At 34.7% G+C, this 14316-nt stretch overlaps 1 protein-coding gene across 1 annotated transcript in view; it reads right to left on the bottom strand.

Moving 5' to 3' along the window:
- ADGRV1 (adhesion G protein-coupled receptor V1) overlaps nucleotides 1-14316 on the bottom strand; it is a 292864-nt gene that overhangs the window by 266020 nt on the left and 12528 nt on the right. The window contains exons 3-9 of the mRNA XM_040578910.1: nucleotides 13015-13164; nucleotides 11843-11938; nucleotides 10639-10743; nucleotides 9145-9258; nucleotides 5394-5959; nucleotides 3910-4180; nucleotides 2762-3091 (exon numbers count right to left, since the gene is read on the bottom strand). Of these exons, the coding sequence (XP_040434844.1) occupies nucleotides 2762-3091; nucleotides 3910-4180; nucleotides 5394-5959; nucleotides 9145-9258; nucleotides 10639-10743; nucleotides 11843-11938; nucleotides 13015-13164 (1632 nt within the window). The remainder of the gene's footprint in view (nucleotides 1-2761; nucleotides 3092-3909; nucleotides 4181-5393; nucleotides 5960-9144; nucleotides 9259-10638; nucleotides 10744-11842; nucleotides 11939-13014; nucleotides 13165-14316) is intronic.

Raw genomic sequence — 14316 nt, 5'->3', positions numbered from 1 at the left:
TGTTAACAAATTTCTGATTTTTATTTATACTAAGAAATAGGAAAACATTTACCCTTTCTTTGAAAAAGAGATGTCAGTACCCAGCAGCAGTACTGACACAGTAAGGAAAGCAGGACTTGCCTGTTTAAATATTTCTTTCAAATACAATTTATACCATGTGATTCTGTCTACATGCATCATTATAATAACTGTATCCATAACTGATTTGCATATATTTCTGCAAACATTCTGCTAATGCATGAACCACCAATGACAACCACCTTTTAATTCCCACAAGAATGTTTTTGGCTTGGAGTTATCAGATGTTATCATATATGAAGGTTTTATTGGAGGACGGAGAAGTGGCCTTATTTAAATCCTTATAGTGATTGTGAATCACTATTTCAGCTGATGAGTTTTAAATCCCTTCAATTCTTAAAACCAATATATACAAAATACTTGGGCTGTAACACACTTTGTTCTGCCACTGGTTGGGTAACACACAAAAATATTCATGCACATTTTATTTGATGACAGATGGAACTGTTCTACAAATACTGTATTCAGTAACTGATTCTCAACCATACCAGCTAGTTATTGAGAGTCTGAGGAAGAGATGGTGGGGCTGTTTGTTTTGCTTGTTTTCTAAACTTTCTTTTAAAGTAGGCCCTGGTCCTGCAATTAACAGTGTGGAGGTGGTGCACTGTGTGGTTGTTAGCTCAGTAAAGTTGCTGAAATACCACACAGCTGAAACAATTCACCTTAAGTGCTTCTGATCCTGGATAGTAACTTTGAGATTAAAGTAATAATTAATGAAGAACCGATTATTTATTTATTTATTTATTTATAGTTTGATGTTCCCTTTTAAAGCAAATAAGCTCACAAGGAAGAAGAAAAAAAGAAAGCACTGTGAATTGAATAATAAAGACCAGTTTTTTATTAAATTAGTTAATCTTCCTATCTGTACCAAAACCTGCTCCTCAGACTACAGTAGGTTACTTAATTGAAGATGTCACTAAAGAATGTTAATCTCACTTCTCCAGTTCCTCTATCCATTCTCTACTTGTGTTTAAGCTTCATTTCCTCCTCCACTCCTCCTCCCCTGATTCCTGAGTTGATCCTTTATTGTGCCTAGTACAAACTCTGTAATCTTCTCATTCTAAACATGTTCACTGAGATTATCATTTATTCACAATGTGGAAGGATTGTCATAGTGATAAATAGGGGTATTTTTCTTCCTTCTCTAAATGAATTATTTGTGCTGGAAAGCCCCCTGATTTTGTTTATTCAAACAAAAAGATTTTTATGGTTCACGGAGAAAGTATAGAACATGCACCCCCTGCCTCCCTGGAATCCGCAGTTTGAAAAGCCAGGCAAAGTTCCTGCATTCTGAAATACTTACCATGTGTGTGTCTTCTCCATAGTCCACACTGCAATGTTATTTATAATGTATCGTTTAAAAGCGGCTTGGAATTTGGTATCTCAATTCTTCTGTAGATCTTTCAGATTTCATGCAAATGTAAAACATATTAACCTATTCTAGCACTCCAGAATGCAATTCCCTATTTAACTGTGAATGCAAAAAAAATGGCATACTAGCAAAGCAGTAAGATAGTTCTCACAATGAACTTTCTTTACCTTTTTTTTTTTTTTTTTTTTAAGAGAATGTTGGGGGAAGGAGGTGGAGGGAACAAACCTTTTCAGGGTACTAGGAGTAATTAAAACATCTTCAGTAGGCTGTAAGTTAGACAAAACCTTGCAAATTTTTAATCTACAGATTTAATATCAACATCTTAATTTGAAAACTCTAAAGACCTCTGACTTAAAATGAAAAGATTAAAAGGAACTAAGAAATGCCTCTCTGGTTTGTGCTTTGGATGTGCCAATTCACCCCTTTTTCTGTGTATTAAGATTGTTAGCTGGGTTCATCATCCCAGATGACCAGAGTGCAATAGCTAACCATAGGAAGTAGAGATTGTGGGGTAGTCTTAACTGCAGGTGAGAAAATAAGTATAACCTATAGTAATTACTATGCCCATGATCTTCAACAGTAGTATGTCTGAACAATAAATTGGGTTTTCTCCAGTGAAAAATCAAAGCCTTCATTAGAAAGTGGAAATGCTTTCTTTAAACATTTTTGCTGAAAATCCAGTTTTCTGTCAAAAATACAGCTTTAATGAATTTTATGAGCCAATTTTAATTATCAATAACAGAAGTTCCCTTCTTACAAATTCAAACAGAAAAAAAAGATGAGAAGACCCAAAAAAGCATATACAGAGAAAACTGGCAAAAATACTTTTCAAGTTCTCTGGACAACTTTATAGATAAATTAGATATAAGACAAGGTTGAGTATTTTTATTTTCTATTTACTTACGTGTAATTTATAGAATTTGTCATGCTTATGAAATTTAATGTTAAGAGCATTAATTTGGTTAAATTGAAAGGCAGACAGAGAAACATACCTCCAAAGGTAATTAACTTCTGCAACATTGATCTGGTTTTGTTAAATTATATTATTAATACCTGAATCCTGTTACAGCAGTCTATCTTTATAAAATGGTGTACTAATAAATAATTATCAGGAATAAAGCTCTTTGCAGCATATTAGTGGAAGCTGTCTCTAAATAAGAAATTTTTCTTAGGTACACAGCTAATAACTTTTTTCCCTTTTTTTAACAGGTAGGATCATTTAAATTATGTTAAAAGGGAAGGAGCCATTACTAAATTATATCTTTTATATTACAGAGGCTAAAAAACCACTCCAAAATAGAAATGAGATACCTGTACGAGGAAATGAGCACCATTTTGAAGAAATGCATCACTTCTTATTGGTATATTTAAAGTATCTTGTGTTTTTCCTTCTGGAAACATGAGAACGCTTCTTCTAGACATATTCAGAATGCCATCTTTCGCTCTCTCAGGATCCAGAGGTCCAGCAGGAATATACAGTGCAGTATAAACCAACTGCACGTCTCCAACTGTTCCTCTCTCCCTTGCAAAACTCAAGGATAAAAAGCGCCCCGTTGGATTACTTTCAATCTTCTGATTCTCCAAAGGATAAAATTTTATTAGGCCATAAACATCATCACTGTCCTGAATGTAAAACAGAAGCTGCAAAATAGAAAACAGGAACACTTACTCTATGCTAAAGTTACTATAAACCATAGTTTTCACGCCTTCACAAAAGCATGTCCTGACTGTCACCATACATTTTTCTCCTTAGTGAATTGGCACCCAAGAAAGAAATCAGATTGACAGCCCCAAAGTATGCTTTGTACACATGCAGCACAACACTGACCGTGGCAACTTTCCCACTATGCATCATCCATGTGCCAGAATGAGCTCTGAATCACTGATTTTTTGGTTCAGCAGCCAAACTGAATAATTTCAAAATGTTTCAGATTGTGAAAAATTTCATTTTATTCACAAGGTTCATTCCAACCACTTTTGAGAGTGACAAAGTAGGCACTTGAGTCACAAAACTGTCAGCAATGCTAGCCACCCTTTATTTAACAGTTCAGAGGTTACCGTCTTAGCCACCAACCCCTCCCCTCTTGAAGCTGTTACTCCGTGTAAAACATTCAAATCGCCATTTAGACAGCAAATGAGCAAGTGAAAATAATTTTCCTGCCTTCTGTTAGCAAGCAGTCACTCAAGACAGCATTTATGCAATGCCAGGTATGTTGAAAATCACGTAAGCTGAATGCTACCACATTAAAAAGGTCTGGGTTTGCATACTATATTAAGCCAAGTACTTTGGGTACGGCTCTATATACTAAGATTACATTAAGGATTGATTTGTTTGATTTATATGCAAGCCCAAACCCTTTAGCCAGTTTAGCCCATCAATGAATGTTACCAAAACTGGTAAAGCCTCCAGTTATTACCTATTATTACCTTCCCCAAAAGAATTTTAAAAGCAAACTTACCTCAGATGGTTCACTGACTTCTGCACCTCCCTGTATTGTGTGAGCTAAGAGTTTCAGAAGATAGGGTTCTGCCTCTTCTGGTATGTCATCACTGATAATGTTCAGAGGAAGTGTTACCAGCATCTGCCCTTGATCAAAATATATCTCCCCGGTCTCTGGAACGAGGTCGGCAGTCACGGGTGAGGGATCACTGCTGTTTCGGATTATAACCCAGGTAACAGAAACATTTCCATGTGTTCCACCATTTCTTACAATTGTGATCCCTTCAAACCTACAATTTTGAATGAAAATAAAAATCCACAATATGGCATTATAATTAATATTGGCTTGCTTAGTTATCAATCCCCTGAAGGATTTACACTGACTTAAGCGGAATAAATGTTAACTGCTGCAACTGACATTCGAGTCAGTGCTTAAAGCCTGTGAAATCATAACACAAATGTAAGACTTTGAATGCTTATTCATGAGCTCTCTGTAATGTCTCTAAAGATACTTGTTAGAACTTTGTTTACATCAAGAAAGGTACTAAGACGTGGAGGCTTGCAATGTTTGACATTTGTCTCAAGAAATACGTGTCAAATCTCAGAAATCTTTTTCACTATTAAATTTCTGCACCCTTTTAAAAACTGCTTCAAAATAGAGTTGTCAGACAAGTATTTAAATAATGATTCTGAATTAACTGCTTGCCTCTGTACTAAAATATTAAGGTACTGGAAATGCCATGTTTCCTGCATATGACAAGAACATGACTGTAACAAAAAGTCTAGGAATCATGACTTAGAATAATCTAGAAAGCAACGTTAATTTCTTTACTGTGTATAAGAAAGAAAGATGAATACTGAAATGCTGAACTCTACATACTATAAAATATTCTTTCAAATTGTTCACAGTATGATAGCTTAATGATGATCTGGGGATAAACTATCATCAGTAGATAGCAGCAGACATTTTTAATGAGACTGTCAATACTGTGTATCAACCCTGCCTGTAAAATTTGTACAGAGCTTTGATTTTAATCTCTATGTAAAACTACAAATATTTAACTTATTTTTATTAGGTATTTCACAGGAGACACTCAACACGTTTGATGGGCTTTTTTTAACTAAAGACTGATTTTCTATATAGTAAATACAAAGATTAGCACAAAAGCAAGCCAGGAATCTATTTCCCACTTGGACGAACTGGTGTGTGGAATATCATGGCCTCACCGATCCTGCCTTTAGATTAAGGTTTTTCAGTATTCTGATGATGTGGTTAAACTTACATCTTTTACATACAGTTCATAAATACTGAAATACTTCCTGTATAATTAGACATTCTCACTTCCTTGAAATCTTTGTAGATACAGTTGATAATAATAAAACACTAACTGATTTCTTCATTATATTTTCAGTAGTGATTTTATAATTACTTTCAATGAAACCCTAAGGATGCTTAATAATGCCAAAAACTGACCAGATACTAGATTTGAAGATCTGTAGTACCTTGAAATTTGGTCTTCATCAATGATAACCGTCTGAGCAAACAGGATACTGTTTATTGATAGTACTCCATAGGGTTTATCATTTGGTTGGATGGTGAAATGAACAATAGATGGATTAACCAAAACAGCATCTCCCTGCAACGTGTCCTTAAGAAGTATAATCTGAAAGGTTTCAGCAATTTCTGGTATGGCATCATCAAGGATCTTAAATTTCATGTATGCTTCATGAACTAGAGGTGGGAAAATGATAGTTGTATTTGGCTGTAGATCTAGGAAGTCTACATTAAGCTGTGCATGTGCTGTTAAATTCCCAGTTATGATGGCATAACTGACAGAGACTTCATCTTCATCAGGTCCAATTAATTTTCCACTGACATCCTTACCACGAACCACTTGAATTGTTACCACATCAGCCTCCTCTGGCACCATATAAGCACTCTGAACAAAACGCACAGGACTGTCATTTTTCTTAATATTAATTTGAATAGAATTTCTTGTGTGGTTGATTTCAGCTCCTCCCTCCACGCTCTTCAGATGAACACAAAACAATTCATCATTTTCAGGTACCTGGAAAAACAATATTAGCAACTGGGTGTAAGTCAAATTTCAAATACATGCAGAACACTTACTGAGAAATACATTTTGCAGAAAAAGGAAATAATACAAACTTTACAGCTCATTTCATATTAAAATAAACAGGAGATAAGTATTGCTTTTAACTTTGGCTGAAAATCCTTTCTTATGATTGAATGCTTCAATTTTCTAAACCATCCTTCTGTGCTCTGGCAATGTGAGAAAGGGTGGAAAGCCAAACAAAAGCAAAACAAAAACTAGGCAAGAATCAGAAAAAGCTAGATCTTTCCAAATTGAGACTATGAGGAGATCCAAACTCTATTTCTGGAAGCCACCTCTATTTGGAAACAAATGTTCTTCCCAGTTATTTAGATATGCCTTGATTTTCTGATGTCGGTACTGATTTACCTCTAAGCATGCCTGAGAAAATACAGGAACAACTTATGGTCACAACCTACCTTGGCCCATCCATTCCTATACAACTGGAAAACGGTATATATTTCCTATGTTCTGACACACTCACACCCCCAGAGAAAATTTCCATTGCAAAACTGAGAAAGTGTTTTCCAGTGCTTAGCAACTAATTAGGCTTTGGCATTTCTACAAAATGACTGTTTGAAACTATATTTTAATTTTAGATATTTGTTCTCCAATATCTCATTCAGAGACAATAAAGAAAGGCTTATAAACTGTAAATTACAGAACTTAAGGATGAGATTTTTGCATTATGTTACTACATTTTATTCCATAAATCTTGACTTGCTAAACCTATTTAACTGAAAAATGCAATTATTTTATTAATATATATGGGTAAAAAGTAATTATTAAAAACATATTCATGATCTTTACATCTCATTCCTGCTGTGGACTCCTGGAATCTAGTATTATTTGCTTCTGAGAGGAATTCCTGACAAAATTACTTTTTTTTTTTACTAATGGTAATATTCTGTGATAAAATTGACAAATCCGTTTCATGTACTTTTGTTTACTGAACTAAAAAGATCTGAAAACCCTGCTGTCCAATATTTCTTCTCTTTCACACTCATTTGTTAATTGGCCACCCTCAGATCCTTTTCTAGAGCTAAGAGAGTGGGCGTGCAACTGCCTTTATAGCTGATGCCAATTCTGTCCCTTGTTTGGCTTGTGGCGCTTAAACTTGCATAATGCTGTTGACTAATGCAGGGGGGGGTTGTCAGCGTGAGATCTGGAACCTCTCAGTCACCTCCCTCCTATACTGAGATAAAACACAGTCATTTTACCTTATTAGAATAGATGTTAACTTACATTTTGTTTAGTTCACTAATTAATACATACCATCCTTCAACATAAAAATCTATATTTAAGAGACAGTCAAAAGGTATCCATATTTGCAGTTGTAATTTACATCTTGATGTGTCATATAGATGGGTTAATCTGGAGTTCTTAATGGCACCACGACTGACCAATTAAAAAAAAACAGTCAAACTTCAAAGACAACTGTATAAAGGATTTCCAGTGCTGCTTTGCCTCTTTCATCTTCTCTTAACAAAGCTTCCATTACTCCTCACTAGAAACGGAAATGTATCCAATAAAATTACAATAAATGTAGTGCTGTGAAGATCAGATCTGCGGTCCCCTACTTCTGTAGGGAAAAGGCTATCTAATTCAGAAAAATACTTGTTTCATGTTTTTTTCTAACTTCAGATCCTAAAAGCTCAAGCTAAGTTCTGAGAGTAACACTGGATTCTTGTGAATTCCATCATCATCATTACCATTAATAAAGGGTTTTTTACATAAAATTAACTTTTCATGTATGTCTGTGTAAGACTCACTGAGTGGACCTGCCACAGTTGTACAGATCAAACTATAAAAACCAGAACTCTGAGCACATTTCTCAGAGGACAGAAAATCAAATCCTCCCAGGAAGCCTACCAATTACTTTCTTTGTATAAGTCACAGAATATTACATTTAATCTGAAGGAGATGCTTCTATATGCCAGTCTGTCACAGCCTCTTAACATTGAAAATATCAGAATAGATGTGGAAAACCACTTTTTAGAACTATGCAAAAAATTGCTTTAAAGTTGCCCACTTCTTAGACAGGCACTTTTTTGCTACCATTTTTTTCTTGTGAATTTCCTTATTAAGTTGTTCTGCATCATATGTACTTATTTCGGTTCCTCTATTTTGCCCTCATCTCATTATAAATTAAAATATAAACAAACCAGTAAAGCATAAGAAAAATTAAAATAACGACTTGAAAAGTGGAATAATGTTTTGTTTACTCTGAAACAGAAAGGCTTACAACATATGAACATTTTTTTTCAAAAACCAAACTAAAAATTGAAAATTTTCATCTATCACCTACTGTTCATGTTCTTCACAAGACTGCTTGTTTCTTTTAGGAATGTTACCTATCTTTTAGTATTTTTAAAAATACGTTTCTACCTTGAAACACATCTATATAAAAACATACAAAATTTTTCAACCTATTTTTTCCCTCTGAATATTCAATGTGTTATATTCTTTCTTTAGTGACAGACATGTCTGCTTTTCACGTAAGTGAGAGCCCATCGAGTTAAGAAACAATAAACTAGATTCTTAAGCACTTGTGACTGAAGGCAGAGGAGCTGCACTGGGATCACTGAGGATGTAATCAAAAATGCATTATGTAAGCAATGTTATGATCAGGTTCCTTTTGTCTAAACAAATAATAAAGACAGAAAGGATAGCCTGAATTTGCAAGGCACACGATTAAGGAAAAGCAGAGCTCATTTAAATAGAAATACAAAAAAGTTAAATATAGACAGGACAGTCTAATAGGTAAACCTGCATCTCATTCAATACCACCACCCTTGGCCATACAACAAGGACCTCAGTATTCCATTTGGAAAAAAAAAGTATAGTGCTTCCCTGATTATTCATACATTTACACCAGAAGCACCTAACAGGTCTAGTCAGAGTGGCCAGAATATGTTCAGAAACTAAAAATACCCACTGATGACAATTAAAGAAGTAGCATTAGAAGGAGTAAAAATGAGAGTCCACACAGCCAAAATTTAACCTCACTTTATTAAAGCAAAAGCACTTTTAAACTTATTTAAACCAAGCATTTTTGTAACTTCTTACTCTAAGTCTTTTCAAAACAGCAGTTAACCTTCTACATATCCAAACCAAAAATGAAGACAGCTTGTTCTTACCTGATCATCAAGCACTGTTAAATTATAAATCAGCTTTGACGTCCCAGGGGTAAACGTAATATTTCCCCTAGCTGGACTTAAGTCTTCTTCAGCTGGGTTTGGTCCATCTTCTATCTGCAAAGAATTAATTTTTAGGATCATAAACATATAAAGCAGGAATATAAATCTAGTACAAGTGTAATAATAAACACCTTATGAAAAGTGTAACTTACAACTATCTATTCAGTCATCTCCTGCTCATAGGCACACATCAAGCCTAAGGCATTCATCTGCTCTTTTTTGGCAGATGGAGTAAGTTAGAGTAACCACTCTGATGAAATTATGTGTTGCCAGAAAAAGACTAAGAAAACTACTTCCATATAGGTCTGAAGACTCTTTAAAATCTACTGATGCACAACTGACTCTTCTACGTAACAGAAAAGATATTAATTCTTACTTAATTTAAATCACTAGTATTTCATAATAAGTTCCAAGATAAAATAACAGCAGTTACTGGTTTTGTATCCTTTCTATCTTGACTTGTGATGTTAAGGAAACTACAGTTAATACTGAAACCTAAAAGATTAGGAAGACCATTAGCAGGAATAATTGTGTGTGTGTGTGTGTGTGTGTTTAAATCTTGCAAGTTTTTTTCAACATATGTATATAAACTACACTGTGAGATGGACCTGAATAATTGTGCAGATAGTAATATTTATTGGACCTTAAACCAAATATCTGCAATAAATTACACATAGAATCTCATGCTGTACATTAACTATACATGCTGTATTGCTCATGCAATCAAATCCACTACAAATCTTTTGAGATTTTGACAGGTCTAGATTAAACACTTGATGACATTTTAGACCAGACAACTGATCAAGAAATATCCGTATGAAAGAATTTACATGTAATTTTAAAGTATGTAATAGATTTAGAGCTAGATAGGGGGGAAAAACCAGCAAAAAACAATAAAGGCAGTAACTTATTCACTTTCAAATCAAGTATACAAATAATGGCCTAAATATTCAACATGAGTAATTTTCTGAAAGGCTTAAGTTTCTGGTAATTCAAACTGCCATCTTACAGATACAGAATTTCACAAAATACTGAGCTGTCACACAGGTTCAAAGTTGGCACAAGTATCAGAGTCACTCAGATGTCTATTTGTAAAATATAGATAAATTTTAAAGAAATATTAAATACATCTATTAGACAATTAATACACATTTTTTTCTAGTAATACCAACTAATGCTGCCTCAGATATCTTCCTAAATGACAGAGAATACTGTTTCCTCTAATATCTCTTAATTTTTTTTCACATTAAAGCCTGATAATTAAAATTTGTTCCATTTGACAGGAACTATCTTTCCATTTTATGAAACAGATTTAACAAATGTAGCCATAGGCATTTTGTCCCTCTTTCACTTCACTAAACACTTTGATAAGTTATGATTATCTCACGGTTTTATCCAACAGACTAATGTATGCAGTCTTTTTGATAAACTCACCTCAAAAGTTACGATGACCGTCCCGTAGGTTCCCCTCTCCCTAATTAAAGTGAGAGGCACAGATTCATTTCTGCCCCTGGGCTCATTCACTGTGATTAAGGCAGACTAATGAGGAAGAAAAGGGACAGGCAATCAGGCACAGATCAAATATCACAAGCAGAAGGAAGAAACTGTTACCATAGAAATACCAAACTCCCGCAGACAAGTTAATCCAATCTGCAAACCAGTCCACTTATGGCATACATCTCCTAGCAACCAATTAGTTCAGCTAATAAAAAGCTTGAAAGATTGCAGATAAAAAAAAATGATCATAAGTTATGCAAGTAGTGTTTTGGAATTTTTTTATATAAATTAACATAGTCAATATACACAGCACTGGCAAATTAGCATTGTTATTTATAGGAGCTCCTAAAACCATTAAAAATAGTTTTTCTCCATTAAAAAGTAATTTATTAAATAACTAGCTATAAAGGGACTCTGTCTATCAAGCTATTGTAGCTGAAAGATTTCAAAGAACTACAGCAATTGAGGGAGCAGCATGGTTTAGTACTATGGTGCTAAAAATTTCTCACGTTCTTGTACTTTGTCAGGAAAGTCCTCTACAAAGATTACACTGCCATACTGCTGGCAGGAAGGCATAGTATCTCGTTCTGCTAACACAAACTCTGCATTACTGCAAATATCCTCCAACCACTTGAGTCACACCACTGTCTTGTCACAGGAAGTGTCATACAATGCATATTATCATGACACTGTTCTCTCAGCTTGAGAGTTAAGTATAAAATTGCTCACTGAAGATGGGAAAATCTATATATATTCTCAAGATTTCCAAATCTCATCTTTGACTTCCCTATGGTATTATTCCTCACTTCTTCCCTATTTTACGTAGATCTCAACTTACAGATGAGGGGTGGTGGGACTGAACAACTTTTTATAAGTTTTGTATTTAAGATAAGCAACACATATTCATCCAAGTGTGAGGGTCTCAGGCTATGTCTCAACACAAAAAAAGCATATAGAAGTATTAAAGTTCTATATATGTATTAATTACACACATATGTATGAATTACCTCCAGAGTTGTTTTCAAAGATGTAATTCAGAATCAGTTTTCAAGGGATTCAGTTGAATAACTAAACAGCATCTTTGACAATTTCACCTTTATGTTTTCTAAAATTTTCATATATACCATATAAAAAGCCATACCATGTTAAAAGAAATTATTCCAAAGGCATTGTCATTTGATAAGATTGTTACAGTGACAGATTTGGGTGAGCCAAGCTTTATTCCTGGAGATGGTTTCTAAAACAAAACAAAGTAAGCTGTTAAATATGGTGATGGGCAAAAAATACGCATTTTGATTTTACTGTCTTTTAAGAATAAATATTAGCTTATAAGAAATTGTATGTCTTTTTATTATATATTACAATGAAAAATTATTAAAAGCAACAGAATGCACAAAATAATTCTTAATTACTGAGGAAATACACTAAGCAGTGTACAACAAAGTTCTTGAAACAAATTCTGTAAATGATTAATGATAATTTGGCAATTATTAAAGACACCATAGCAATGGGTACCTAGGTATGAAGCATGTAGCACTGTCAGGAACTCCAAAGTTGTTCTTTTTTTTCCCTAACATTTGTATAAAACTGAAACTTTGAAGCTGTTATGAAGCTGAAATATCAGCTAAAGGAAACAAATCTTTACGTGTTACAAAAATCAGCTAACTTCACAGATCTGAGGAAGAAGGAAAGGAAAATACACATTTTTATATTCACTGTAAACATTCCCTGAGATGCATAGTAATTGGCAATGAAGTATAAAATTTATCTTTACTGAACCGATAACAAACTTAGTCACAAACTGTTACCTAAAAAAAACTTCTCTAGTAGCATGACTCCTATGAGACACAACAATACAAAGAGATTTACTGTTAACTATTTAAAAATTGTTTGGTTTTGGTAAGTCTTGTTTACCCTCTGCTTCTGGAGGACTCAAAGTCATCCTCTTTATTTCACTACTTTGCCCTCTCTTCCAGGTACAGTCTATGCAGGAAAACAGGAAAGGCTGCAAGTCTCTTCACAATCTAACTCTTCTGGGTTCTGGTACACATGTTTATAGCTGAATGCAGTGCCTGCTGAAGTTTCAGGCTATGTCTATACTACGTCTATACATCACACAGAGACACCCAGAGGAATGGCAAAACCTTTTAAAGAGCAGTAAGCACCATTTTAGCTAGTCTCCAGGTTTATGTTCTTACTTACTAGGATTCGGACTCACAAGCAGTACAGCTACATTGAAAGCTACGGGATATCACTCATTTGTGTCCGATTACCCACTATTTTCTGGGGAACAGCTGAAAACTTGAGACTTACCAGTAGTGTCAAATAAAATGTGAATGTCTCATCAGCTTCCGGAAGATCGTCATCACAGACAGCTATGTACACTGTTCGGTTTGTTCCTGTATCAGGTATAAATGCAGCTGCATATGTGTCAAAAAAGTCTCCTGTGTCTTCTCCATCAATCTGCAATAAACACAAAACTGAATGTCATCTCCTTCTTTCCCCACTATCTTCTATATTTTTCTGGACTCATTTAACAGGCTTCATACAGTGTTCTTTGCACATAATTCTTCCTGCAGTTTCCCCTGCTGTCATACAGTTAATTTCTGGACAGAAGGTACACATACTAGTCCCTTGTATCCCTGCTGAGTAATCAAGAAAAGACAGAAAAGAAAACAAAACAAAACACAACACTTTATTCAGAACCATTTATGACTTCTTGCCTTGCAGCTGGGTATCTTTTGCATAATGCACCATATGACCGGATTTTTAATGGGAAAGCTATTCCTAGCACAAATTTGTGTCTCTCATAACACCCTACCTGAATTAAACTTATCTTACAATATAACTGCCCTCTGCCTTCCTGTCTCACTCTAGGGACTGGAAGGGGGCCTAGGCCTTTAACATAGATTAACACTGTGATTACCAAAGCTGGCAAGATGGAATCTTCCGTAACAAACAGCCCTGCCTTCATTTCAGTCAACAAAAGAAAATTCCACTGATTCCACTGTAATTAAGGTGGTTAGAGGAGAGATTACAACGGCAGTCATGTCAGGACAGCAAAGGGACCAGGTTACGTTTACAGTTGGAAGCTGAAACTAAATGGAGAGAAGCAACTGAACCAGCATAGCTGCCACACCTGGAACTACCAGCCCTGTAAGCGCTAAAGGTTTGAATGAATCACTGTGGAAAAGGCTGTTTGTTGTTTGAGAACAGTGAAATTAGAAGTTCAGTGAAGAGGCAAGTATAGACGGTATTTTTGACTCTCACCTATCATCAGATACATTAGCAACTACTTTTTATGTATCTGAGCCAATACTAGACTTACCAAACAGCTCTTACAAAAACAGGCAACAAACATCTTCCTAAAAGAGCTGCTCAAAATATTCATGTTAGAAACAAATTTTGGAATTTCAGGTCTTTAATGAGGAAATCAAGTTACTCTACTTGTTACACCAGTAAAGACCACTAATTTCAAAGTACAATCACATTTTCACAAGGTTTTCTCCTCAGATGTTAATGAAGTGTGAAAACACCACAGATCAATGTTTATTCCTTGTAATTTCTAAGACAAATAATTTTCATATTGAGTTACAGGAGAATGAATTATTGTGC

This window comes from Falco naumanni, chromosome Z (genome assembly GCF_017639655.2).
Source record: "Falco naumanni isolate bFalNau1 chromosome Z, bFalNau1.pat, whole genome shotgun sequence".
NCBI lineage: Eukaryota > Metazoa > Chordata > Aves > Falconiformes > Falconidae > Falco > Falco naumanni.
The sequence above is the reverse complement of the archived record's forward strand: the minus strand, read 5'-3'. Positions and strand labels throughout refer to the sequence as shown.